Below are 27,679 nucleotides of genomic sequence, written 5' to 3'. Positions count from 1 at the left end.
TCTTGTTCCTGGAAGGAAATTTCTCCGCCCATCCAAGATGCCAAGGTGCCAATACGTGTCTGCGAACGCTCAAGAATCAAACAAAGAAAAGATCTGATATCGGAAAAGGGATATCCAATTCCTTGTTTGCGTCTCCCACATCGTTTCACTGATGTGTCAGGCTAATAATTTCCCTCCCAATCCAGCTTTGTGAAACCAATGGCAAGGGGCGAAACTCCAGAATTCAAAGCAAATGTCACCACAACTGGCCAATGACGCAGTCGTCATTCCGAGTGCAATATCATGGTCGGGCTCATTTTATTTTTTTTTAAGCATCCTGTTGGTGATCAACTTGATACTTACTATTATTGTTTCTACCTACTTTAGAAAGCTGGAGGCGCCAACAGAAGTGCCAACAAGTCCTATAGCTCAGTGTTCGCCTTTCACAATTCTCAAAAATATTCACCGCACAGCGGGCAGGTTTAATATGAAGGGTCAATGAATGCTGATCGCGCCCTTGTTGCTGGTTGACGAAGCAGCATTGTTTCTTGCTGCTGCCCAAGCACATCTTTCGCATCTGAACGACAGCGAATGAGGAGTCATACCACGACCCCAAGGGCTTGGTTGGTTGGTTCCATGTAGTTTCCACAGCCAACCAGCAAGAGATATCAACCGACTCGATATTGTGCAGGTTGACTTCAAATCCCTCAATCCAAGCGATACACATTGGCCTGGCTTCCATCCACTCCCTGTCTGCCATACAGCTGGGAAGGCAAATAATTCTTTATTAAGGTACTCCGTAGAACCTCCATCCCTGAGGAATGAATTCGATTGGCATTATCCGCCAACTGGTGGTTCTTTCTCGGGCCCCACAAGTGCGCAATTGATAGTCTTCGCTGGGATCAGGGAACTCATGACTGTAGAAAAATCGGGGGTAACTTATCCCAGATCGCTGTTTCCCAGTCCACCTACTGCCAGCATCCTCTGGGAATTGGTGTACGCTGTACTCCGTATACTCCGTTGAAATGTTACCAAAATTAAAACGGTAAGGCTACTAGTATTTGAGACCCGATGCACCGCCACATACCTTGGCTCATCCATATCCAGTTGGTGCCGACTGCGCCACATACCCGACCTCCGCTGCAAGCTCCGAATCCGAAAACCTCCAATACGACAAACTCGTTCTCGCGCCCGGAGCAACAACCAGCACCAAATCTCGGTCTCATTGACGCATCAAATTTGGTTTCGTCAATTTGGAACAACCGGAGATACTCCCTTGCAACCTCGCTCGTATCCTTAGCCGGCCCGGCCGGATCGCGGCCCCGCTGTAACATTTATTCCCTCCCGAAATTTCCTTCGCGAATCCCGCTCGAATCGCAATAGTAAAAACGGAGGAAAAAATGCCCAGAATAGGTACTACGGTAAAGATGATAGTGGCGTAGGTCTTCCCCCAGCTTCCCCCCATTCTACTATCATTACCTAACTGACAAATGTCTTTACAATAGCGGCGTACTGCTCTGCATTGGCGGGCCAGCTCTTGTCCAGTATGTGCGACCAACAGAGGAGGAATTATTCCAGGTACGCTTACCTACCGCAAGTACATCATAAATTGCACATACCAAGCAAAAGCACATACGTTCCGCGCATGTCTGTCGGAAAGTTGAGCTTTTTTTTCCTTTCCTCGTTCGCGCGCAAATTCGTGCGAAGAGGAATGAATATCGGGGAAAACTGACCGAAGCAAAAACGGGGAAACCATCTAGAAATTTAACCCGGAACTCCAAAAACGGAACCTAGAAACGCGCGACCAGAGACAAAAGGACTTTGATTCCTTTGTCACGCAATTGAAGACGCACGCGAAGTCTGATAAATCCAGTACGTGGGGGCTGGGCGCTTCGCTTCTTCTTCTTCTTCTACCTGCCTGCCCCTCTCTCTTTTCATCAACTAGCCCTTTCCTTTCAGTCCTTTCGAACCCAACCCTCCAACACCCCCTCTCCCTTTTCGCCCTCATCTCAAACATAATTTCAATTTCCAAACAAATAATCTCGTCTCGTATCTTAACAAAATGTATATATAGTCTGGCATGCAATAAAGGAATCCGAAACCACGAACCGCAGAGAAGTCGAGACACGACGAAAAGCAGAACTGGAAGAAGCGGAGAGACAAAAGGCGCAGATCAGAAAGGAGCTGGCGGAAGGGTCGTAGTCGGGCTCCGCTCCGCTCCGCTCCGCTTTTCTCTTGACTGATAACATCCGACTACATATCTCCCAGCCCTGAAGCGACGAGTTTTCACTTTTTCTTTTCTTGGTCCGGACGCTCGGTCCTATCACCCCATCCTCACCAAAATCCCCGGCGAGGCAAGAGGCGTCGTTTTCACCTCGGTCTTGATGTGGGGATTTGCGCCGCGGGAAACAATGCAGGAGTCTACGGAGTTTGTGGGACTTTTTTTTTTTTTTTTTTTTTTTTTTTTTTTTTTTTTTTTCCTTGAAGGGTACAATCTCACTCCCTTTCTCACATTTATTCTCCCCACTATCGTGTATATATACATCCCCTCGAAATCTTCCACGGAGTTCATCAGTTGCGACATAAGACTGTACGATAGATGTAAATACCTAGGAGGAACTCCCCCATAAAATTGTACCATGGGCAATTCACACTTGAATAAAAGAAAAGGGGGGGAAAGAAGGCATTGACCATCTCGCGTCAATTTCTCCTTTTGCCTTCTGCGAAAAAAACCACTATCCTTCGTAAGAGACCAGTTCTGGTAAATAGTTAAATAAAACCATGCTTTGTCAGCTTAGCTTTCTGGAGCGAGAACGTAGGAGGGGAAAAAGCAAAACAGAGCAAAGCCGAGGTACTCGTTTGGCTGGCTACCATATTGATATAACTATTCGTGACGCTCAACCTGGTAAACGTAATCCGTAGCCGTTAGTTATTGTGGATAAGAAAGAGGATTCGATACTACCAGGTGAGCGCTTGTGTGTTAGAAGTCTCATGCAGTAGTAAAGATAGGCTAGCTAGTGGAAAATAATGAAGAAGAAAGGAAATGATGTCAGCGTTTAGCATAGTTAGTTAAAAGGAAAGAAAATATACTATATCTTCATAGGTAATTTTTTTTTTTAAATTTTTTTCTTCTTTTCTCATTCTTTTACAAACAAATAACAATAACTAATATGAAAAGAAGACGAAAATACCACAAAATAACATGTTTTGCCCAACCCAGGATAAGTTACAGAGGGGTAACGAAAAAGAAATGAGAAAGGAAGAAAGTAGAAGAAAAGGACCAGTACGTAAAATGGAGGTATCAGGAGACACGGAGAGTATTGCAAGAAAGAAATAACGAAGAACCGTAAGGGAAAAAGGCGGCAATAGAACCGCAAGCGATGCAGGATAAAACCAATAGATAATGATAATATGCAAATAAATAGACACGGGATGGTGGTGTGAAGTCAGGCAATGGAAGAAAAATGGACAAAAGCATCCTCATACTTACAGTCAGTTCCCACCGGTAAGTGAAATAAACAGGGCTGGGAATGAAAATTCGAATGTTGAAAGCATGAAACATGGGCATTATAGAAGGGAGAGCGGGTTCCTTCATTCTTATCGGGCGAAACTCTTGATCCACTCACCCCCCTAGAAACGAATGATGTCACCTTATGAACTACGTTCATCTTTCGATATCCAACACGCCAGCCGTTCTGCCCTACACCCACTTAATTCTTCGCATCTAGGAAACCAACCACCAAGCGCCGCCAAGAACGGCCAACAAGATTATCGATGTCACAAAGCCAGCCCCAACTTTATCACCGGTTGTAATTTCTGAAAATTCGACGGGCCTGCTACCTACACGCTCTCCCGCATTTGGGTCACCTTTGCTAATACCGGTTTTCGCGTCTGCAGGGCCGGCAACTAGGTCAACTAGGTTATTTTGGAGCACCTCCATCGCTGCCATTTGCTCGCCCACGCCTTGGTCACCATCCCACTTGTCTTGGTGCGACCAGCGCAAACCACAAACATTGTCTGGCCCACTGCACTGCCTCGCGGCAGCTTCGGCAGACCGCTGCAGCATTGGCATGATCAGGGGTTTCGAGAACGGGGCAAGTTTTACGGTTAGGCCCATCCAGCGGGAAAGGTAAGCTCTAAATGACCGCTGATCTGCATCACACACTTTGATGCCCGGTGCATCCTCACAAACAACTTCGGTCATGACTCGACCTTTCCTTTCCGGGAAGAACGTAATCTCTGTTTGCTTGATGGTTCCTTCGAGACGTTGTTTCCAAGCCTCTTGTTCCTTACCAGTTGTCTATATGGAGATAGTTACATCAATATTTACTCGGGAGTTCAATATTTATTGGGGAGCGCAGTAGGTACTGGAGAGAAACAGAGGGGATGATAACTTACAATGTTGTACATGCTGGCGATTCCGGACATGAAGATTCCAGCATTATAAGTCCAAGGTATGTGATTTTTGTCGGTGCAGTTATCGGTTCCAGCATCGCTTGCGCCATCGTAATATTCGAATTTTGGGCTGGCGAGGCCAACGCCGCTCACCCAATTCCAGGACGATTCCGCCCAGCGAAAATATGTTTCATTGCCCGTGTACCGCGCTAGTCGGGCAGCAAGATTGAAGAAGCATCCGTTCGAAATGGTATTTTTGTATATCCATCCGCGTCCCCAAGTGTTGATGGACCACTTCAGGCCGCCATTACAGGTCTCGTTGTACCACCGGACTGCTTGTGTGTTGAAAACTGCTTGAGCCAGAGCAAGCCATTGCGGTTGGTCAGGGGGCGGATTCGGGAATTTATCCTCGGCGGCACCCATAGCAGTTATTCCCCAAAACCCTTGATCGTCGTTCCCAGAGGTCTGGGACTGGTTAGCAGGCTGGAAGTCCTTATTTTTCCCCACTTGAAAAAGTATCGCCTGCGTTGTAATGTTGTTGAATTGATCATCGCCAGTATAGTACCAGTAATCAACTAACGCGCCGAACATGGCACCAGCCTCCCACCAGTAGTATGGGGAGGGCAAGTTGCCAGGCACATCTCCTGGTCTCCAGCCAGTGTAATAGGAAACCAATTTCTCAGCAACAATTTTCGCTGCACTCTTGATCGAATCTAATTCAGAGGCAAGGTTAGTCATGCTAATCGATATACAATAAAAGAGCACACACAATCTGGGAAATGGATAACTGGATCGTACTTGGATCTTTAATGTCCAACGGAATTCCTTTCTGAGCCTGAGCCGCCTGGGCCCCTAGCAATATAAATAATATGAAGTTGGTGCATGTCTGACTCGCGGACGCCGACGTTAAGTGCGAAAAGAATCTCATGGTTAAACAACGAAGAATTCAAGCGGAATGCGGGACGAGATAATGCCAGGGGTACCAAGGGGTACCAGTTGTCCAGGGGACAAAGGAGAGAGTATGTTTTGGTGTCTCCGAAACTTGATTTCAGACGGACATCTACGGTAAGGGGAGTTGGGGATGGAGAGGATCTAAATTGGATCAAGTTCCGTCCGCCCTGTTTTTGTGCTTTGACACGTCAATTCTATAGCAGGGGGCACGCAGTAGATGGCGTTAGAATTCGTGGAAGAGCAAAGTTTCGGGTTAAACGGGGGGAGAGGAGAAGTTGCTGATCGAGGAGATGCTAAAGAGCGACGTTATGACGCAGGAAGGATCTCAAGATGGAACGTCACCGACCAGCTTATCTAAATATCCGGACGACAAGAGGACATGAATAAACGAGTGAACATAAGAGAGGGAAAGCGTGGGAGATCGCGGTGATGGGGTGATGGAAGCCGGTTGGGAGAGGGATGTCAATAACGAGGATGAGGTGGATGGAGATAGACATACAGAGATAGCGGGATCTGGCTGAGACACTGGTATTGGCCCTTACATCTACAGTATTTCGCCCCTGATCGGACGCGATTTCCGTAAGTTACCGCCGATAAATACATTTTTGCCTCATCCGATCTAGTGCCGTATTTGCCACGGTGGCTGTGTTCTAGGCGCGCGTCATCAAGGGGGCTTAGCTAATCCACCGAGGGCGGCTGTTTGTGATCACGCGAGCCCAAGGACCACGGGCAGGTTCTCCTGCACACCTAGGTACTTGTACTGTACCTAGGTAGATATGTGTGGTGGCCAAGTTGGTGGAGAAGATACCTAGGCAGTGCCGTTGCAGGCTCAAGCTGTCGGGAATCCGCGCCAAAACCGAACCAACTACTACTGGATGGAAGACCCCTTCTTTGGATTTGTACCGCGGCTACGGAGTACACGAAGTACAGGGCATATTGAGGGCGTGAGTGGCCGGAATTTAACCATCTGATGATCAATTGGCTGGCTGTCCAAGCGAAATGTTGAGAAGAGAACTGCGGCGATAAAATCGTGTTTCCAATCGTTTAAGCTTTCGATCCAAGATGAAGATCGGATGAATCTCGGATGGAGATCGCAGAGCCACCCACGGATATTGTGATGCTGTTCCAATGTTCCCGATCGATTGGCAATCACCACATGAAACCGACCTACCAGGATATTGTGCGAAATATGCTCTTCACATGTCCATACATACATTTCCCATACTGACCCTTCTGCCATGGAGCGGCAAGGGCCGGTATGAGACACCTGGCTGAGGTGACGTGGGGAAAAACCGTTTAAGCCATTTTGATATCCCCGTGTTGTTACCTGTCGGGGCCCTCTACTGCTACAACGACCTATTTCTCGTGAACTGATGGAGTTATAACCGTCAGCGCGTTTGGTGTGTGGGGTTTGGGAATAAACAATTGGTCAAGCTTCTTGCGTGTTGATTGATATCTGATAACTATCAGCGGACTGGCTAAGAATCGATCTTTGGCTCCCTGCTACCAACAATACCGGTATGAGATCGTAGCGCTCGCGTTGTTTGATAATGACCCGAAGGCCATTTACCTCCCCCGCACAATGCCATATGAAGCATGAGGCAATTTATATAATACTATGTGTAACTAACTAAGGGGAAAAGATCCAAAGGACCAACGAGCTCAACTTTCCACTGGGTGGGCCTATGAAAACGGTCCTCCACCGCTGGTAGTAAGCTAACTATGATAAACGAAAGAGGGAATGAAAACTTCCGATTGGCAATCGTCCTGTCTTCGGCTGCTTGGCAGGTGAATTGCTATATAATTATTCTTCGAACCTCCATGCACGCATATTCGAATCTTCCCGTTGCCGCTTGTAGTTAACCACTCACCAAATTTTACATAACTGATCATACCTGCGTCTAATCAATGCGAAGCGGACATTGCGGAGAGAAACGCCATACCGCTTTTCCAATGGCTGACCAGCGGGCCGACCCTTTGGTAATATCAAGGCTTGAACAGTAGGCGGACCAGGCCCCATCAATAATGGCCGAAGGGCTCAAGCCAGTGGTCCAGCAGCTGAATTGGCTCCGCCGCGGGAATGGAACGCGACTTCCGAACCCCTAAAGTGACAGGGTCTAGCGGGGTACAATATCACATGCATCAAACGCGGGGGATGGATTGGCTGAAAATTACCAATGAAGAGTCCATTCTGCGGTGGATTTTTCTGCGAATGGGGCGGCTAAACATATATTGTTGGTGCAAGGCCTAACTTCGCTTCAGCCAGCCCTAAAATGACCTCGACAAATTAAAGAAATCAACCGAAGTTGGGATCCTGGTGGTAGCACCAGTGAATCTGGAGTTCAACCCTCTTATGCTGGACCAAAAGCAGGTTAATGAAAGGCCACTAAATTAGCCCCTTGTATGGTGTGCCGTAGGTACCGAAAAAGGGAGTTTAAATACATTGCAAACCCCTCGTAGAAAGTTCGTCGTGGTTATTCGCGTAGTTAACTAAATGATGTCTGTTTGTCCCAGGGAGTCCCGCAAATACAACTGTTTATCACCTCCACAGACCTGATACCTCCGCTGCGCCGTGCATTTGCTAAAATGGACACCGGGGACCCCCACGACACTGTACTAGCAGTTGACCAGGAAGATGCCGATTCCAGCTATGGAGGCGACCTGTGAGATTCTTTCAAAAACTCTCTGATACATACGCCGCGTATATGTACTATACAGCATATACATATATACAATATGCTCTACTTATATATGCCTCCCTCTACAGCCATAGATGGGACAATAACACTAACAAAACCCCTCCGCCCACCCCGGAAAACCCTTAAAATAGAGCGAGCGAAACCACATCGGTTACATCGAGTATTTATAAATTCCGACTTGAGCACGGGAGACGATATCATGGCTATAAAGACGGAGCCTACTATGCGCCGAACGACGAGAAAGCGAACGAGACGTTAGATATCGGGCATCATGCTTACCTCCTCCTGCTGGAGAAAAAGTTATATCTGGCACCGATAAGGAATCCTCAGGTATTTTTCCTCCAGTCTCTGTTCAGTTTCAGTTGGACATCGATACCATTGGGGATCAATTGCTTTTCGCCATTTCGGGGGAGAGTCGCGAATCGCAAATTGCATGCAATTTTTGGCCGCCCATATACATTACATTATACATAAACTCTAGCTCTAGAGTTGCGCAATAACGGATGATATTCTAATTATATTATTTTGTGAAATAGAAAGTTCTCGATGTCGGGACCGGAACGGGTATGTTTTTGAGCCGATTTTTTCCATATCGTCCTTCCCTCAACCTATATGACAACAAAATCTACCTACCTACCCACCGCTGCCCAAATCCAAATTCAGACACTCCGCTCCGCCTATCAAGGATTCAAGCAATGCAAAAAGCAAAAAATAAAATAAAATAAAATAAAATAAAATAAAATTAGCTGATCATGTTCCATTAAACAGGCATCTGGGCCATCGATTTCGCTGAAGAACACCCGCAAGCAACAGTTATCGGCACCGACTTATCCCCCACACAACCTACCTGGGTCCCTCCCAATGTCTCCTTCATGATTGACGACTGCACCGAGTATCCCTGGACCTACAGGGAAAACTCAATGGACTTCATCCACGTCCGCGACCTCTTCGGCTGCATCCCGGACTGGTCCGAATTCCTCGCCCAGTGCTACGAGACCACCAAACCGGGCGGCTACGTCCAGGTCACCAACCGCGCCGTGTGGATGGAATCAGACGACAACACGATACCGGCCGACGAGAAGCACGCGTTGAATATCTGGAGGCACGAGTTCCGCGAAGTGGGCGAGCGGCTGGGGAAGACGACGACGATCATGGAACGGCAGCGGGAGGAGATGGAGAAGGCGGGTTTTGTGGACGTTACGGAGACGAAGTTGAAGATGCCCCTGGGTTCGTGGCCGAAGGATAAGGCGCTCAAGGAGGTGGGGAGGTTTTATTATCTGGAGTGCTTGCAAGGGGTGGATGGGTGGGCGTTGGCGCTGCTGACCAGAGTGATGGGCTGGGACATGGCGGAGGTGCAGGTCCTGCTGGCCAAGTTTCGGGAGGCTATGGCTGATCCGTCAATTCATTGTTATGTGCCTGTTTCCATTGTGTACGGACGGAAGCCGACGTCGTGAGCTGGCGTTTTCAGAGGTTTGTGTGCACGCGCTATTTCTTTTTCTTGGATATAAATATTCATTGTGGGTCCACGTATCTCTTCTCCATATTGTACCTACACTCTCCACCTAATGGCCCTTTTCGTCTCATTTCTTTGACAGAAGATTCATCCAGACTCAGTGGGCGTCCCATGTCTTATGATCCTTAATCCTTCTCATGACTTGACGATTTAATGATTATTCTTATTTGCTCACAATCCTGTATATACCGTACGGCGTACGGTTTCTAAACTCAAAAGTTGAGAGTCCAGGAAATCTGACATCAGGCTCTCTCGCCAATGCAATACGTTTTCCATAGAACATCACGGCAACGATTCTTAAAACCTGCGTCTGCAGACTGAGGAATAAACATGATCCGCAATTTTGGACGCCGCTCAGAACGGTATTACCCAAATTGCCATCACTGCGAAGGTTATCTTAAAGACGCGTTACTGCTCGGCTTATTACTTTTAAACTGCAACTCGGACTCATAGCAACGCAGCCTTGGCGGCACGAATGAAGGAGGATTCATAGAACGCCTGCATTTATACGGAGTTAGATTCAATTTAATTGCTTGGAAATTCAACTTTAACTGCCAATCTCTCTCTCTCTTTTTTTTTTTTTCCCCTCCCTGGAACTGCGGGGGAGTGGTACCACTGACTCGTTAATTCGTGCTTGCGATTCATCAGGAGCTGCACATAAACCCCATCCGCTATCGAGAATCGCAAATGCGAATACAACATCCCAGCAACGTTAATGATAGTGTCAACTCCTAGGACATTGCAAATGCCTCTCTGACAGCTATTTTGCAATTACCATCATTGACTGGGGGTTTCAAAAACTGAAAAAAAAGTTAGCTATTAACCCCTCCAGGCCTGACGAAGCCCATTCTGGAGAACCTATCATCTATCTGGCGACAAAGGTCAGGGAAGAAATTTAGTTATTTTTATATCGGCTTACTGTAGAAGAAACCCATGTCTATATCTCTTTGAGGACTCGTTCTCCTCTTTTGGGATGGGTCCGGGGTTTTTTTTTTTTTTTTTTTTTTTTTTTTTTTGTCGCATTATTCCTCATGCATCCTTGGATAAGTCTATTACTTTCGAGAGAAGCGTCCAACAACTTGGACGAAGGTTTGTAAATAAGGGATGAAAGGTCTCCACCAAATAAGCTTTCTTTGCGGCCTCCTGCAGGCGGGCGGGTGTAATTAGGATAGCAATCTGTAGGAAAGGGAGCAATCTGCTGTTGAGCATTTGTGTCTCATACTAGTTCTTGAGCATGGATGTCTGCAGTCATCATAGAATGAGATATTACCACTGTTCGTTCTCTTTTTTCTCTTTTTTCTTTTTTTTTTCTTTTTTGGTGGATGAAGAGAAAGTGGGATGGATAGAGGGGTTATTTGTTTTATTGGTGATGAAACTTTTGTTCCTGTTCCTGAACTTCCAGATTATTTTCAAATATGGGAAGCAGTTAAAAGGTGAAACCCGCAAACCATGTTTTATCACTTATTGGATTTCCAAATAAACTGCCTTCCCGAGCCAGGGGATTTGGGATTTGGGCTATGGGTGCCTATGAACCACCGAAAAACCAATTCGAAAGAAGATATTTCCCATGGGGCCGCTGCAGCTCTCGATCTTCGAGGGATTTTCCAAAACTCCTTTCATCCACAGTTCAGGCAGAAATGTTGCTATTTTTACATGCAATGCTCGGATTTCAAACATGTAAAACAAAGAGTGATGTAAAATAAACATAAAATATCAAATAAAATAAAACTGAAGAATAAGGAGCAAACAAAGAGAAGAAATATGTAAACCTGCAAGAGCTTAACTGGGTTCTACGGACAGGATGTGTTCGAGGGTCAAGGAGGAGCTGAGCCCTCCCCTTCTTGTATCCAGGCCAACGATGCCAACGGTTGGTATCTTAAGGTTTCTCCCCGCCAAGGGGTGGTGGTACGTGTAGGCATCAATCAATCACCACACTGGATCGATGATGAGCTGTGAGGAGACTCAAGGTCTGTTTCTTGCACATTGTTGCGGTGGAACCACAAGAGCAAACAAGCAAGGAATTGATACTTGAAGCCCTCCAAACCTGTAGAGTATTTTCCGTTCTGCCCTGTACGTACGTAACTTTCAAGGGGTCAGCTGTGTAACAAGGGCCCCAGCAAGAAGCGCATATAAAATACAGAATACCTGTAAAATAGTTACATTGTTCCCGGTTTGGAGCTTATATAAGCAGGCATTCCTGGAACGCGCGCCAGTCTTGGCTGTCAGACTTCCTTCGCTCATTCAACTTCCAACCACCAGCATTCATCAACTTCACTTCCATCGTTAGCTGCTCCCGCCGTCCCCAACTTCGTCTACTATACCCATCCTACCCGCTACCCGCTGTCCAAGACATCGCCAGACCTATCCGGAAACCCCTCTCGCCCGGCGCTTTATCTTGCTGGCCAACGACAAAGATCGGTACCATATCACCCAACTGCCACGCAACCGCCTTCTTAATCGCCTTCTCCTCATTCTCCGCATCTCCCCTCAGCCATGGCCGACCGAGAACAACCATATGATCCTTATATCCCCTCTGGATCTAACCAGCCTGTTGCCGGAAGTGGAAATGGCGGAAATCAGAGAACAGCAGCGCTTCAAGCTGTGAGTTATCCTCACTCCTCTCTCCCGTTTTCCTCTCCCTACCGTCCTACTCCGGTCATCATCTTTTCAATCCGCGATCGCAGAAAACGGCTTCACCCAGGTGAAGAAGTTCCTGTGCCACTGTAGCCCACTTCTATATTTCGATGGAATGCTACTTCTTCTTGCCTTGCTTGGGGAGGGGAGGGGGGAAGAGACCTTTTTTTTTTTTTTTGCCTTTTTTTTCTTTTTCTTTCCCCCCCTCCCCCCAACCTAACCAACATTATCTCTCATACTCTTCAAAACCTACATCGCTAACTCATGTTTTGCGATTTTCATCCGTCTAGCAAATCGATGATACCGTCGGTGTAATGCGTGAGAACATCAATAAAGTCTCTCAGCGTGGCGAAAATCTCGATTCTTTGCAAGACAAAACCGATAACTTGGCCGTTTCCGCCCAGGGCTTCCGTCGCGGTGCGAACAGAGTGAGAAAGCAGATGTGGTGGAAGGACTTCAAGATGCGCATATGCATAATCGTCGGGATCATTTTACTGCTGGTCGTTATTATTGTGCCTTCTGGTGGGTGACATTCCTGTATTCCCTCCATCTCGATGGCTGGCTGGCTGGTTTGATGGATGCGTCGGATATCGTCAGCACCGTCTTTAGGTCGACTTGGTCATGTCGCCCGTGATATTTTAGAAACCTCTTATAACTGACTGTTCCTTGTAGTTGTATTGAAAAAATGATTTGGACAGGCGTCGCTTTCTTGCGAACGCACGTTCAAGCACGTTTAAGCATGGATATCAACCCGCCCTTTTACTGTGTCCCCCAGGTCGGTCGATGATGAAAATGGTTGATTTTCACGGGTTCCGGTCTTCGGGTCGGTGAATTTTGTGTCCGATGATTTTTGATGCTCTTTGTTCTGTTTTAATATTCTTAACCTGTCATGTCCCTCCTCTCGGCGCAAGTTGCTTTGATATATTGCTCTTTCCCCGCTTCCTTTTGGCTCTTGGCTGTTTTGTGTTGTCTGTTTTCCTCTTGCATTTTTTAACCTTTCTCCTTGATCCGTGCGCGAGCTTTTGGGCTAGATCCCGCGCCGGAAAACCATCCCGAAACGAAAATGGGTGGCCAAGAACTCGATGCACCTGTAGATGATATTACCACCAGTGATTTTTTGTTTGCTCTTCCCTTCGTGCTCCATTTCTTGTGTGGGAATCTTTCCCGTTAGCGGCTATACTAATGAAACGTGTTTCTATATCTGCCTAATCGAGAATAATACATATGAACTGACTGAATCAGCAGCAGAAGAGTCAGCGGCCATTGCAAAGCCGGAGAGGCGAAACTGTAGCTCTATGTATAGAGAGTCCCGGGGTTTTAAATGTCAGGCTTGAATTTAGAGAACAACAAGTCGAGACAACAGAAACGGGGATCAATGAACCGCGCGTTCTATATACAGCATCGTAGACAGGGGGTCGACCTATACCGAGACCACTCCCGTTGATCCCTGCGAAGGATTGAAATGAGAGTAGTAATTGATTTACCAATCATTCATGAAAGGCTAGGAAGCAGTTTTGCTCCGTGCACCACTTCACCTCCCCCCCCTCAGTCTGCGTTCAAAAAATCTTTAAGAAATGACCCTAAAAGATGGTATTTTTGTTTATTTATTTATTTATTTTTTTTTTCATTTTAAAAATCCCAACATCAGGGTGTCACATTCAATCAAGTTCTCTTCTAATTCCGCCGCATAGTTGACCTCCCCCAGATGATGTTAATTACATACGTAATGCGGAAACAATCGATTACCACGCTATTCCCAATACTTGCTAGCGCATATTGTGCAATCTTATCAATCAAATCTCCGCATCGAAGCCTGAAAAATTTGAACATTTCGGTTCTGAATTTTCAGCTGCTTGCGTGAGTGGAATTGAGCGCCACGCTGCTCACGTCCCGTTTTGGTTTTTACCTGTTTCCTTTCTTTCTATCTTTCTTTCTTCTTTCTTTTCTTTATTTTTTTTATTTTATTTTTATTTTTATTTATTTATTTATTTATTTATTTTTTTTTTTTTGGGTGTGTTGCACGGTAGTTACGATCCGTGCACGGCCCACCACGGAACGTCCAGTCACATATCCCGCTCAGGTTCACACAACTTTGCCCTCAACAAACCGCCGATAAGACCACAGCATCCCATTTTCTGCCCGCCCAATTGATATACCAAGGCATCCCAATCCCTCTGGATACAATTCGTCTGCAGTCTGTGTCTGGTATTATTTTCCAGCTGAAAGCTGCCGCATGTTCGCCGGCAAGATGTTCACTGCTCGGCTCCGTGCGCCGGGAGCTCTCTCACACCCCCTCATACGCCCTGCCAAACGGCTCCTGTCCTCAACAGCGACCAGGCGATTCACTCCGGCATGTACATCTCTTGCCTCGTCTCCTTCTCGACGTGAAAGACGACACTATTCTCCTCAATCTCGGCCGCACCCCTCCACTCGCTCAACCGTTGTCCAGCTATTGAGCAACATTGGTTCCAAGAGAGAGGTCCAACAGTACCTGTCCCACTTCACCTCTGTCTCCTCGCAGCAGTTCGCCGTCATCAAGGTGGGTGGGGCTATCCTCACCGAGCATCTGCAGACCTTATCTTCCGCCCTCGCGTTCCTCAACCATGTCGGCCTCTACCCAATTGTCGTCCACGGTGCCGGCCCGCAGCTGAATAAAATGCTTGAAGCTGCCGGCGTGGAGCCGCAATTCGAAGACGGCATCAGGGTTACGGATGGAAAGACGCTGGCGCTTGCAAGGTCGTTGTTCCTCGACGAGAACCTGAAGTTGGTCGAGGCGCTGGAGGCTCTGGGCGTGCGGGCGAGGCCGATTACCACGGGAGTCTTCTCGGCAGACTACCTCGACAAGGAAAAGTATAACCTGGTCGGCAAGATCAATGGCGTCAACAAGACCCCCATCGAGGCTGCGATTATGGCCGGTTGCCTGCCCATCTTGACTTCCATGGCGGAGACGCCGGAGGGTCAGATTCTGAACGTCAACGCCGACGTGGCGGCGGGTGAACTTGCGAGGGCGTTGCAGCCGTTGAAGATTGTCTACCTTGCTGAGAAAGGGGGTCTGTTTAACGGTGACACGGGGGAGAAAATCTCCGCCATCAACCTGGATGAGGAGTATGATCATCTGATGAAGCAGTGGTGGGTGCGTCATGGCACCAGACTGAAGATTAAGGAGATGAAGGAGTTGCTCATGGACCTTCCTCGAACGTCCAGCGTGGCTATCATCCATCCTGCTGATCTGCAAAAGGAATTGTTTACGGATACGGGGGCGGGGACTTTGATCCGCAGAGGTAACAAGGTCCACATCAAATCTTCCCTGGACGAATTTGAGGATATTGAAATGCTCAAAAATGCCCTCGTCCGCGATCGTGAGGGATTGGATGCCAAAGCGACCGTTGATAGATACGTACAGTCTTTGAAAAATTGCGAGTTCAAAGCCTACCTGGACGAGCCTATGGAAGCATTAGCTGTAGTTTTGCCTCCCAAGCCTGGATCGTCGCTCGCTCAGTTGACGACCCTCAGCATTACCAAAGCTGGATGGCTGAAGCAGGTTGCCGACAATGTCTTTGACAGTATCCAGAAAGACTTCCCCAGCCTCGTCTGGACAGTTAATGAAGATGATGAAAATCTAACATGGTTCTTTGACAAAGCCCAAGGGAGTTTGAGCCGTGGTGGCCAGGTGCTCTTCTGGACTGGCATTGAAAGCGGTGACGAAATCAAGGAGCTCATCGCGGACTTCAGTAAACATGGCAGCGACATGCTTGGCGGCAATGCTCTGGAGCCCAAGTTCCAACAAGCCGCGCAGGCTCTGTCCAGCAAAACTGCTGCCTCTGGGTCAGCAGGGCAACAGAAACGCTCATTTTCAACTTCTACCGCTTCGGACATCCTCCGTGCCCAAAGAAAACGACAATTTGGCGTTGGTAACTACCAGTCTTCTCGATCATATACCACCACCAACCCAAACCCCCCTCTTGGCGAAAAGAATGTGTCGAACTCGAAGCCGTCCAAAGTAGCCCTTATCGGGGCGCGTGGATATACGGGACAGGCTCTCATCAATCTTATGAACGAGCACCCATTCATGGATCTCCGACATGTGTCTTCTCGCGAACTCGCCGGCCAAGAGTTGCAAGGCTACAGCAAACGGAAAATCATCTACGAGAACCTCAGCGCCGACGACGTGCGGCGCATGGCAGACCACGGCGACGTCGACTGCTGGGTTATGGCGCTGCCCAACGGCGTCTGCAAGCCGTTCGTCGACGCCATCGACCAAGTTGACAAGGAAAAAGCGGTGATCGTGGACCTCAGTGCGGACTACCGATTTGACGACAGCTGGACCTACGGCCTGCCCGAACTGGTTACCCGTCCTTCTATCGCTAAAGCGCTCCGAATCTCCAACCCTGGATGCTACGCCACGGCAGCCCAAGTAGGCATTGCACCCCTTGTCCCGCACCTCGATGGACGACCGACCGTTTTTGGTGTGTCTGGGTATTCGGGAGCCGGAACCAAGCCCAGTCCCAAGAACGATGTCGAGCACCTTACCAATAACCTCGTCCCGTACAGTTTGACGGATCACATCCACGAACGAGAGATTAGCACGCAGCTTGGCGTTGAGGTTGCGTTTATTCCTCATGTGGCGTCATGGTTCCAGGGTATTCATGTATGTTTTTTTCTTTTCTTTTCTTTTTCTTTCCTTCCCACACAATATCTCTACGTCCATTTGTTTATTCCGGTAGTTTAACTAAAATATTCTAATATCGGCTCCATTAGCACACCATCAACATCCCCCTGAAGGAAACAATGTCGTCGCGTGACATCCGCAATCTCTACCAGGATAGATACGCTGGCGAGAAACTTGTCAAGGTCGTTGGCGAGGCACCCCTTGTGAAGAACATCGCCGGTCGTCACGGAGTTGAGGTTGGAGGCTTTGCGGTCCACTCCGGAGGGAAGAGAGTGGTCGTTTGCGCCACGATTGACAATCTGCTGAAGGGAGCTGCGACTCAATGTCTTCGTGAGTTTTTATTCACATTTTGTCTATCCTTTTTCTTGCCTGAACTTCATGTTTGTGTGATATGACAAACTCTGTGCTAACCCACTGCGCGAACTAGAAAACATGAATCTCGCACTTGGGTATTCGGAATATGAAGGCATCCCGTTGGAGTAAGGCGAAGGTTGATTGTGCAGCTAACTGGAACCAGCATCCCTCAATTTCGAACAGAATTTGAAAAGCAAGCTATCCGTGTCACAGCATATTCGCACACGTTACTTCAAATTTTTCTAACGATCATCATATTTTTGGTTTTTGTTTCTATATCATCTCTCTATATCATCTCTCTATATCATTCGTTTTTGCTCAATGTGTGCGTCCTTATTCGTGTAAATGAACCCGTGCAGATGGATTTGCTGCACATAAATCCCAGGCGTGGCAACCACTTTATTCATTTTGACCTCATCTTCTCCTTTCTCCCTTTTCGATAATTGATTACTCTATGTGGTCAATTTCTTCCCTCCTCTCTTTCCGCTTCTCATTACTCTTCTTCCTGGATGACTGTATACTCTTCCTTCTACCCAGCTGAGAGTAGTTTGTGCTCTTTCATTGTTTTGTGCGTTACCATTAGAAATTCCCATTTCTTGGAGCTGATTTTCTTCTTCGTCATTGTCAGCTCTTTTAAATAATGTCGTTGTCGTTACTTGCATAGACTTCTATTTCCGGGAGGCCTTCCGTCTCCACCCGGCTTTTGTCACCCACGCCTCTCTCCTTTTCCTTTCGTTCATGATTGGACGCGAAAAATGAACAGAGGGGATCCGGGCAGAAAGGGTGGAGAAATTGCTGAGAGAGATATAGATTAAATCCAAAATATTCTCCCAGCGGGTGATACTGCGAAGCATTTCTGTCCCGTTTTCCTCTTTGCCGAATAGAGATCCCAACGGCAAACTTGTGATGCTTATCCTCTAGCAGATATCTAGACAGAAGATATTTACAATATACCGACTTTTCTCAATTTTCTATATTCCCCCTTTTCTGCTTCCCACAGGGTATGTGGCTGCGGAATGGCCATTCCAGCCCCTGGATTCGACTACTTGGTTGTCTGAGTATTTGCTTTGTTTTACGTCCCTACCCGATCCTAATTGTGTGGCTAATAGGCTAGTTAAATATGCCGCTCTGTAAGTCACCAGCTCAGGATAGGGAGGGAACCAGCCGAAGCATATCTCAAGTGTTATATACACTCCCCAGCATGTGTAAACATGCATGTACCGTACATACATCCCTTGCTTCCATATACAATCCGCATTCCGCAAGCTGCGACCCCGTGACTCCGCTCCGCCCAACGGCCCCCGTGACGCGTCTCCCCTTTCCCCTCTTCCTCCGCTTCGTCTCCCTCCTCAACCTCGTCGCTCTCGCATCTTGCTTGACCCTTTTTCCATCTCCAACCTTTTATGCTGGATGCAGTCATTATCGCACATCTTTAGTTACGCCTATCCGCGCCTATAGTTCTCAGGGGCTATATCCAAACCCCCTGCCCCTGTTGCTCAGCATAGCAAGGGAAAACGGCGGGGAAGGGGAGGACGCGTGCGCGGGAATTTGTCACCTGCCTATGGAGCTGCTATCTATAAGTGCCCACAACGTATAGGGAGTTGTTTTAGGAGACAATCACGACAATTCAGCCCTTTTAATTCAGCGCCTTGTGCACAAAGCGACACGATAAGAAGCGCAGGCATAGGGTGGAACCGGCAGGATGTTCTACAGTCATGAGAGTGAGTATTATTGTTATTAATTGTTTTTGAGGGACATGTTTCTTTGAAATGGCCGCTGGGGCCGCAATAGTTTGGCCAGACAAGGGCATTTTAAACGGTTCTTGCCAGCGCAATATCACGCCACTACATTAATGGAACGTATCGCTGATGAAATATATTCCTCACGCGCAGTCCTCACATCCCGCGAGCATGGTGTCGCGACGGTTTGGTAGGTTTAACGCAGTTTTATTTCCTCCTTCCACCCGGTTCTTCGTTCCAGTAGCTCCAATGTGGATTCTTTGTTATTTCGCTATTATGCGATTTCTATGTACACGTCTCTTTGGTCTTCGATATCAATACTCTTTACTGATGCGTTTTTGCTCTGTGCGCTACGTTGGCAGGCTGGTCGCGACACTTGGTGCGAAATCCGCAACTAGAAAGGTGAATCGCAAGGCTATTCTCGAGGTTGACGTGTCAAAAGCTTGCGAAACCATTATACATCCTGAGGCGCCGATGGCCTTGAGGCTGCAGGGGAATTTGCTGTGAGTCTTAAGACAAAAAAAAAAAAAAAAAAAAAAAAAACTCGTCATAATCTGATATTTAGGCCTGTTGCTAAATGGACTGAGGCTTCGGTTTTAGATATGGGGTTTCAAGGGTGTATCACCAGCAGTGCGGATATGCGTTGATGGACGCGCAGACAGTGCGGGATAGGATGAAATTAATGCTGAAGGAGGTTCGTTCGACGGCATTGGATCCCGATGCGGGAAAGGCGAGGTATGTATTTTAACCCAATCCTTGTTTTCCCTTTGATTAGGGTCAAATTACTAACTGACCCCCTCAGGCCTGACCAGCTTGTCCTTCCAGACGACCCTTCCTTCATACCTGATTTAATGCTCCCAGGGCTAAATGTAGATCTCTCTGCGCTGGAAATTTCCTCAGACATCGGATCTCCTCGCAAATCCAGCCTTCTATCAAGTGTCCTTGTCCCATCAAGCAAATCTAGCCAGTTCTCAGATGGCCAGCTTCACTTAAACATCTCGTCATCAGATATAGGCGGTCTTGGTGCCGGTGCCTCTGGGTTCCCCAGTGATATCGGCAGCAGTGCTAGGAAAGAAACCCAATTTGAGCTTCCAGCACCGTTCGCGGAAGAGACTGGTTTTTTGCTGCAACCCGACTTTGAGTTCGACGGCGAAGGAAATATAATTGAACTAACAGTCAAGCCAACTCCGAAAGAAAAAGTAATCGCGATTTCTGGACAGAGTTCCGCCAACATCAACTCTAGGCGGATGGCAGAAGAAGGAGAGTTCCAAGCTTTTCAAAATCAGGTGAGCTCCATTTGAAAGTGGCATATTAACGGGTTCTGACATCCTCACCATCTACAGTTCGAAGACCGGATGGCTCTCCACGATGACGTGGAAATGGAGGATGCAGCCCGTAGCAACTTCGACTCTGGCGATCCGGTTTCGATGCTCGATTCTGGTGCCGATCCTAGCTTCGAGCCGTCAACTGAAAGATCATCTGGAACCCCAAAGGTGCAGCATCGTTTAAGAAAAAGGGTTATTAAATATTTCGGATTCGATGACCCTCCAGAATTGAGAAATTCTGATCTAGCACGATGGAATTCGGATTACGCGCAGAACATGGCTCTTGCAGCAAAACTCAAACAGAATAACAAACTTATAACCTCTGCAAAGAAAAATGCTGCGTACTGGGTAATGGGCGACAGAACTTGCCGTGTCGGCATTGCCTTGGGTGTTTTGGATTGTGAACACCCTCTGGATATGTTCTCTGGAGAGCAGATGCTAGCGACGCTAACGGGAAACAAAATCAGCACAACTCGTCGCAAACGAAGCCGGGATGCGGACGAAGACGCTGATTCAGAAGATGAAACGAGAAATGTGCGTATGAGAGGAGAATGGGAGGATGAAATCGAACGTGGACATGTGATCGAACATGACGATAACTATGGCATCGGATTTGAGGTATGACATGACGTCGCAGATACTCTCGCCAGGTGCTGGGTAATTTCTATAATCAACTAACACAAATATAAATTATATCCACAGCTTCAGGACATCGAAGTAGGCCGCCACGCGCCCCCGCCAATGTACGATGATGCTCCCTCCCAAATGCCATGGAATATCACTGCTTCAATCCGAGGTTCCCAGGCAGGCTCTTCCATCCACTCTCGCCAATTTCTCCCAAGCGTGGGGGGTTATTCCAGCATTGGTGGTCCTCAATCCATCACAAGTGGTGGTGGCCCAGACAGAAGCGTCATGGGCGGCCCATCAACAGCATTTGGAAGACGTATGAGACGGATGACTAGTGCTAGTCCCCTCGCCGACCGCGGGAGAATTGGCCAAGGTATGGGAAATATTTCAATCGCGGATGATGAGGAATTCGACGTGAGAGACAACCTAGACAGCAACGTGGACCTCGATAACTCCGTCGTGGGACACGATGATATCACCGCCATCCGTAGCCATCATCACGATTCCTTTGAATTGTACGGACCTGCTGCTGCGGTTGATACACAAACGGCCGCTGAATCTCAATGGCTTGCAGCCACTTTAGATCAGGAGAGTGCGAATTTCCTTGACTTTGTCAAAAATAAAATTGGAGAAGCAGGCGAAGAAAATATGAACACTCCAACTGCTGCTGGTACTGAGGGCGGGCATCATGACGATGATAATGACGATTGTGCTGCTATCCCTACTGCATTCGTCGAGATTTCATTTTCCACCCTCCTTCCATCAGCAGCCAACAGCCGCATTGTCGCCACGCAGGCACTGCTTCATACCCTCACGCTAGCGACGAAGGGAGCATTGCACGTGAGGCAAGAAAAGTGTATTCGACATGAGAATGGTCATGAGGAATTTGGAGCAATTTTCATACGGCTTGCATGATGGAGGACAACCACCCGCAGTCCCTCCATCACCCCCAATACCACGATTGCCAAACTCAAGATGGCGATTGAGTAACTGCCCCTCTACTTCGCCTTTCTAAGACAGCTCCTTACAAACGGTAGGAGGAATTACTTCCCTTCTTCACCCTTCATTATTTCTCTGCTCTTCTCTTCCCCACAACCAAAGGGTTGTTTAGTTTGTAGCGTCCCTATCCCCCCTACCCCAGACCCTGGTCTTTTTAGTTTTAAGTTTCGTTTCTGTCCCCGCTTTTTCACGTTATCTGTCTACATCCATCAGCTTTTAATTTCGACACCAACCGTTATTTTGTTATTTATCTGCAATTCTAGTTTCCCAATTTCTTTATTCACCTCTTGTTTTTTAAGACAAATACTAGGCAAACCATACACAAAAATGCATGGGATGGGTAGGAGGTAATATTTAATATTTCAAGTTTAAAACACAAAAATTTCCGTATTTCCTACTTCTTCCACGCTATCCTTTATTTTTTTTTCACTAAGGACTGACTGATTTAATAACTATACACCCCACATTTTTTCTACTGACTTTAATCATTCATTATTTAACCCGATACCCGTGGCCTGATACGTTAGTCAACAGCGGATTCTATTTTTTTTAATAAGAATATATTATGCGGATAAACCCGTTTCGTTCGGATAATTTTATCCATTTGTTTCTGCCGTTCTCATAGATAATATTTGTATTCTGGAATGGCCCGTACTAGTTATCTAAAGCCCAGCTAATTAGGGGATTTCTCTAGTGGCAAAGTCCAATTCTACAAGACTCCCCGAACCATGAATATACATAATATACATACAGTATTTACTGTACATGCACGGAGTACATTAGGGGTATAAAATATAGTATGTAAAAAGTTTCGGGGCAAGGTCCCCACAAAATTACTCAAGTGATATAGTTGTTACTCATACAGGAGTCAATAAACAATATTTTTTCCCAGTTGTTATTTTTCAAGCTGACATCTTGATATTTAATGCTACACACCTCGCCCCAAAAACAATGGAGAAAAAGGAAAATGGCATATAATTAACTTATTCCTTTACTCAAGTCTACTTATGAGATTGTTAGGACTTTTTTTCCCCCACGTACAAAGATAATGCGGAGGCAGATTTCCCCCACGCACAATCCCCCGTCTCTTTACTCCATACTAGATGCATATCAAAGCACTCCAACCACCGAGGTTCTATATATTACTAGACCCATTACACCTTATCTACTCCGTACTTATTACGTCCTAATAATTTTAAAAGTAGGGACTGAACGCTATATTTAAGTTAACTTAGCTCGCATTGTTTCTTGGCGCTGCCGTTGGCGGTCCCTCAGGGGTCACGTATGCCTGCGTGTGATTTGATATTTTATGTTAGATGTATTAATAACATCCTAATTATGAATAGGGGTTCGCGATACGTGGAGGGGAGAAAGAGAGACTGAGTGAGTATATATGTGTGTGTGCGTGTGAGGTGTTGTGGACGGATGTGTGGGGTAACGGACCTTGGTCATTCCGCCGTCAACCACAAAGTCTGTGCCGTTGACAAAACTGCTCTCGTCACTAGCTAAGAAAAGCACGGCCTGGGCCTGTTCTACAGCTTCGCCAAAACGGCCTGTGGGGAAATGGATCTCGCGTCTCTGGCGCTTGGGAACGTCATCACCCAGCCAGTCTTGCAGGAGAGGGGTGCTGGAGCGATGTGTTAGTTAGGCTCTGCTATCCACTCATGAAGAAACGAAATTGGCGGGAGGGGTGGTTATTACTTCAAAGGTGCGGGGCAAAGAGAATTGAATCGGAATCCCTCACGAGCATGGACGATGGCCAACTCTCTCGTCATCGCCAGCACCGCGCCTTTGCTTGCAGTGTAGGCCAATTGGGGGGTTGCACTCCCCATCAATGCGACGACACTGGCAGTGTTGATGATGCTTCCATGCTTCTTGCGGTGTTTGCGCAGGCTGATGACTGCATGCTTACACCCGTACCACACTCCTTTGACATTTATATTTTGAGTCATGTCCCAGATTTTCTCCGGCGTATCGATGGCATCCGCATCATCAGCATGCATGATGCCTGCATTATTGAAAATGACATCACATCCGCCCCAGGAGTCTTGCGCCTCTACCATAGCCTTAACGTCGGCCTCCTTGGACACATCGCACCTGATCGTTTCGACCTTGACGGCGTTGGGGGCCATTTGTTTTACCTTCGCAAGTGCTTTTTCAAGGGCGGGCTCAGAGATGTCAGCCATAAGAATGGAGGCGCCTTCACGGGCAAAGAGAATGGAGGTTTCGAGCCCAATACCGCTAGATATTGTCCTGTCAGTATGTGCTCCGGGCTACATCGTCAGATCCCTAAGGTCAAGGCCCTTACCCCGCAGCGCCGGTAATGATGGCGTTTTTCCCATCGAGTCGTCCCATGATGACTGAGACGTTTTAGAATCGCAGCCAGTAGTCTGGGAATATCAAAGAGTACAGGTTAACATCTATGAAGTGAATCATGTCCACAAGTGCCACCAGCCCCCAATGTTGGATGTTGGCCGGGTATGGATAGCCGAACAACCGGCTATCGAAAACAAACTTACAAGCCAGGAACCGAGAGTGGAAAGGGACTTCGTCAATCAATATGGCTTTTTACGTGTTCCCTTCAAGGAATGTGGGAGAGACTTGCGCAATGGCCACGAAACAAACAAAGGCGGGGAGGGTTTGCGCATCGAGAGCTTTGTCGACGACAAAACCTCACGAATCAAGCTTCGGCTCTTATCTAATCGATCAAACCCATGACTCTCAGCTAAAACAAAACAGGCTAGTACAATATGTTCGGTGCAGCCAATCACATGACGGCCGTTGGGGTGGATTCGGCAGTCGCCAGATCGGCTAAGTTGAGCTCTTGCACCTCACCTTTGATCGCGGCCGACAGGACTCACAGGAGATATTCGGCCTCTGGCAGTGTCACTACGGCGTTGCGCCAACTTGGGGATCAACGGCGATTCGGAGAAACATTGGATTCCCATCCAGCAACGCCTTGTCCGTACCCCCACCTCAAGTCGAGATGGCGGAAACTGATGTTTCTCTGTTTAATCTTACCACCGTTCTAGAGCAGGATACGCAAGTGAAGCTCGCTGGAATCGACGCAGATGGGATCCTGCGCGGGAAGCTTGTGTCCAAGCGGAAGTTTCTCAGCATTGCGCAAAACGGGTTCGGCTTCTGCTCCGTAATATTTGGGTGGGACATGCACGATCAGACATATTTCAAGGAGCTGGGGGTAAGCAATAAGGAAAATGGATATCGAGATATGCTAGCAATCCCTGATCTTAGCAGTTTTCGGAGAATACCGTGGGAAGATAACGTAGCCTTCTTTTTGATAAATTTTTTCGACCCTGAGACCAAGGCGCCGATATCAGCTTGTCCGCGCGGGTTGTTGAGAGTCGCTGCTGAGAAGATGGAGAAGATTGGGTATAGAGCTATGGCTGGTGGTATGTTTCCTCTCACTTTCTGCGGATTGTGCAGAAAATCTAGCGGGCTTCATAATTGACTTTTTACAGCGGAATATGAATTCTACCAATTTCGCGCGCCCCCGAATCCTAATACTGTCGAGCGAAACTCCTCTTCAACGGCCACTTTTCTCAGGGAGAATCCAGTGAATTCACTCCCTCCATTGACGGAAGGAATGTTTGGCTACAGTCTTACAAGGACTGTACATAACCAGGAATATTACTATAGAATCTTCAACACGTGTCGGGAGTTCAAGTGTAATATCGAAAGCTGGCATACTGAAAGTGGTCCGGGCGTTTTTGAAGCCGTGCGTTTTATATTGAACACTCCTACATTGTATTGCAATACCTACCTAACCTTCAACAGGCTCTTGAATTTGGGGAGATCAAAGAAATCGCCGATCGCGCGAGCTTATTCAAGTAAGATAAAATATTCAGTTTTAATCTTTTAGTTTCAGAAATCGTATGCGAACACGACTAACTCCCCAAAATTTCAGATACGTCGTGAAATGCCTGGGTAGCAAATACGGAATCACGCCTGTATTCATGGCTAAACCACGGCAGGGGCTCCCAGGGAACAGCGGACATATGCACGTCTCCATTATGTCAAACGCCGGACAAAACATGTTCGCCCGCGAGGTAGCCGATCCCTCACCCCCATATCCCGATGTGGCCTACCTCTCCGACATGGGAAGGCACTTTCTTGCCGGCGTCCTCGACGGCCTACCAGATGTCATGCCTCTTTTCGCCCCCACCATAAATTCCTACAAGCGCCTTGTGGAAAACTTCTGGGCCCCGGTCACCGTTTCCTGGGGCTTAGAGCACAGAGCTGCGTCCATCCGTGTCATCACGCCACCCACATCATCGCCAAATGGCACACGTCTCGAGGTGCGGGTCCCAGGTGCGGACGCAAACCCGCATTATGTCCTTGCCGCTATCCTTGCTCTAGGTTGGCGGGGTGTGGAAAAGAAACTTGCCCTTCCTGTTCCGCCACTTCCTCGAGAGGCGGATGTGGGCAGCCCAACTGACCAGGGAGTGCGGTTGGCTAAAACCCTGAAGGACGCGGTTGCCGTTTTCCTGCGGGAGGGAAGTGTTGCGAGGGAGGTTTTTGGAGATGCGTTCGTGGATCATTTTGGGGGGACGAGGGAACATGAGATTCGTCTGTGGGAGGAAGCTGTGACGGATTGGTGAGTCTGAATTTCCACACATCTCTGGTTTCCCCTTTTCTGTTCTTGGCTCATCTATTATTTTTTTCGTTTTTGAAACACTACTCACTGCAGCCTACGTTGTAGGGAAGTCAAACGTTATATCGAAACGGTTTAGCTAGATGTGTATTCTCTTAGAACATGGTGGCGGCGACTGCGTGGGTATTGCTTTCACTACATAGAGCATATAAGACTCCCTTGGTCTCGGTAGTTAATTACGTATGGATTCCATTGCTATTTTAGCTCGTGTTGACTGTGGTTATTTACTTAAATCATCGGCCTTGTATGTAATACTACCCTTTCGCTCCAATGAGCTCACGGAAATATCTCGGTCGTCCAATTACCAGGCAAGTAAGTGAAATGCAGTCTTCCAGTCACACTGCGCCTTGGACATAGACCTTGTATGACAATTTCAACGCAGTAACTAGAGAGATCGCATGATTACCCATTACACACATTCGATGCTACAGGACCAGGACCAGGACCACAGGGAACATACATAGACAGCAGCTGAAAGCCAACGTTTCACACCGTTTCCTCCCTCAGCTCCTTCACCTTTATACAAAGGGCTTTCTAAATAGAAGCAACCAAGAACCCGTTCTCAGGAAAATCAATCCTCAGGGAACTACCAACGCCCACAGAGAGAGCGAGAGCAAGGGTTACTTAGCTTAAGCTCTCGATGCTCTCGATGCACATCAGTCCATTCAGCTCAGCCACAGACATCATCGCAAGGATGTGCACAGTTGCTTTGTTCCACATACTATTTCTTGGGAAGAAATGTGTTGAACAACGAGGCCGTGTCCGCCAGAATCAACTCCCAACCTCTACTGGTAAAAAAAATCGCCTCTGATGTATCCAAATAAATACCCCTCTATTCCTTACCGTTTTTGGAAGATGGTTGTAACGTTTTATGTAACTTTACGTGTCACGTATTCACGTAAGGTCGCGAAAGGTATTCAAAGGCCTAAAAATACGTACGGAGTAACGGAGTATGTTTTGAGTGAAAACCCCTAACAGTACAGTACTTGGTACCGGTCGAGCGATACTATGATACCTCAGCACCGTCACGTTTTATAATTATGTCCCAGGTAACTTAGAGCACAGTGCCGCTTAGTAATAAAAACGTTTCGAAAGTATGATCATAATAATGATGATGATGATG

The 27,679-nt window shown here is 47.4% G+C and overlaps 9 protein-coding genes across 9 annotated transcripts; 7 read left to right on the top strand and 2 right to left on the bottom strand.

The window, feature by feature from the left end:
- Positions 1-1,379: 1,379 nt before the first annotated feature.
- HCAG_05078 (predicted protein) lies at positions 1,380-2,181 on the top strand (the record flags this gene model as incomplete). The annotated part of the gene is made up of 4 exons (XM_001539561.1): positions 1,380-1,417; positions 1,485-1,557; positions 1,740-1,851; positions 2,054-2,181. 4 exons carry the CDS (start codon positions 1,380-1,382, stop codon positions 2,179-2,181), a joined length of 351 nt encoding a protein of 116 aa, XP_001539611.1.
- A 1,522-nt stretch (positions 2,182-3,703) lies between these two features.
- Positions 3,704-4,965, bottom strand: HCAG_05077 (conserved hypothetical protein; the record flags this gene model as incomplete). Its single annotated transcript, XM_001539560.1, has 2 exons — positions 3,704-4,279; positions 4,378-4,965. The coding sequence occupies 2 exons, from the start codon at positions 4,963-4,965 to the stop codon at positions 3,704-3,706; spliced, it is 1,164 nt and encodes a 387-aa protein (XP_001539610.1).
- A 291-nt stretch (positions 4,966-5,256) lies between these two features.
- Positions 5,257-5,712, top strand: HCAG_05076 (predicted protein; the record flags this gene model as incomplete). The annotated part of the gene is made up of 2 exons (XM_001539559.1): positions 5,257-5,393; positions 5,643-5,712. The coding sequence occupies 2 exons, from the start codon at positions 5,257-5,259 to the stop codon at positions 5,710-5,712; spliced, it is 207 nt and encodes a 68-aa protein (XP_001539609.1).
- Positions 5,713-7,911: 2,199 nt separating this feature from the next.
- On the top strand, positions 7,912-9,478 carry HCAG_05075 (predicted protein; the record flags this gene model as incomplete). Its single annotated transcript, XM_001539558.1, has 4 exons — positions 7,912-7,988; positions 8,156-8,354; positions 8,561-8,588; positions 8,793-9,478. 4 exons carry the CDS (start codon positions 7,912-7,914, stop codon positions 9,476-9,478), a joined length of 990 nt encoding a protein of 329 aa, XP_001539608.1.
- A 2,552-nt stretch (positions 9,479-12,030) lies between these two features.
- On the top strand, positions 12,031-12,860 carry HCAG_05074 (synaptobrevin; the record flags this gene model as incomplete). Its single annotated transcript, XM_001539557.1, has 3 exons — positions 12,031-12,138; positions 12,462-12,693; positions 12,844-12,860. 3 exons carry the CDS (start codon positions 12,031-12,033, stop codon positions 12,858-12,860), a joined length of 357 nt encoding a protein of 118 aa, XP_001539607.1.
- A 1,559-nt stretch (positions 12,861-14,419) lies between these two features.
- Positions 14,420-17,323, top strand: HCAG_05073 (protein arg-6, mitochondrial precursor; the record flags this gene model as incomplete). Its single annotated transcript, XM_001539556.1, has 3 exons — positions 14,420-16,819; positions 16,930-17,170; positions 17,268-17,323. 3 exons carry the CDS (start codon positions 14,420-14,422, stop codon positions 17,321-17,323), a joined length of 2,697 nt encoding a protein of 898 aa, XP_001539606.1.
- A 1,573-nt stretch (positions 17,324-18,896) lies between these two features.
- HCAG_05072 (predicted protein) lies at positions 18,897-21,800 on the top strand (the record flags this gene model as incomplete). Its single annotated transcript, XM_001539555.1, has 7 exons — positions 18,897-18,915; positions 19,087-19,123; positions 19,296-19,436; positions 19,534-19,668; positions 19,736-20,219; positions 20,277-20,876; positions 20,961-21,800. The coding sequence occupies 7 exons, from the start codon at positions 18,897-18,899 to the stop codon at positions 21,798-21,800; spliced, it is 2,256 nt and encodes a 751-aa protein (XP_001539605.1).
- Positions 21,801-23,115: 1,315 nt separating this feature from the next.
- On the bottom strand, positions 23,116-24,239 carry HCAG_05071 (conserved hypothetical protein; the record flags this gene model as incomplete). The annotated part of the gene is made up of 4 exons (XM_001539554.1): positions 23,116-23,172; positions 23,328-23,511; positions 23,586-24,125; positions 24,193-24,239. The coding sequence occupies 4 exons, from the start codon at positions 24,237-24,239 to the stop codon at positions 23,116-23,118; spliced, it is 828 nt and encodes a 275-aa protein (XP_001539604.1).
- Positions 24,240-24,870: 631 nt separating this feature from the next.
- On the top strand, positions 24,871-26,635 carry HCAG_05070 (hypothetical protein; the record flags this gene model as incomplete). Its single annotated transcript, XM_001539553.1, has 5 exons — positions 24,871-25,294; positions 25,364-25,620; positions 25,680-25,732; positions 25,771-26,499; positions 26,605-26,635. 5 exons carry the CDS (start codon positions 24,871-24,873, stop codon positions 26,633-26,635), a joined length of 1,494 nt encoding a protein of 497 aa, XP_001539603.1.
- Between the last annotated feature and the right edge of the window lie 1,044 nt (positions 26,636-27,679).

The sequence above is a fragment of the Histoplasma capsulatum genome, genomic scaffold, assembly GCF_000149585.1.
Source record: "Histoplasma capsulatum NAm1 scaffold_5 genomic scaffold, whole genome shotgun sequence".
Taxonomy (NCBI): Eukaryota; Fungi; Ascomycota; class Eurotiomycetes; order Onygenales; family Ajellomycetaceae; genus Histoplasma; species Histoplasma mississippiense.
This window is presented reverse-complemented; position numbering and strand designations above follow the sequence as displayed.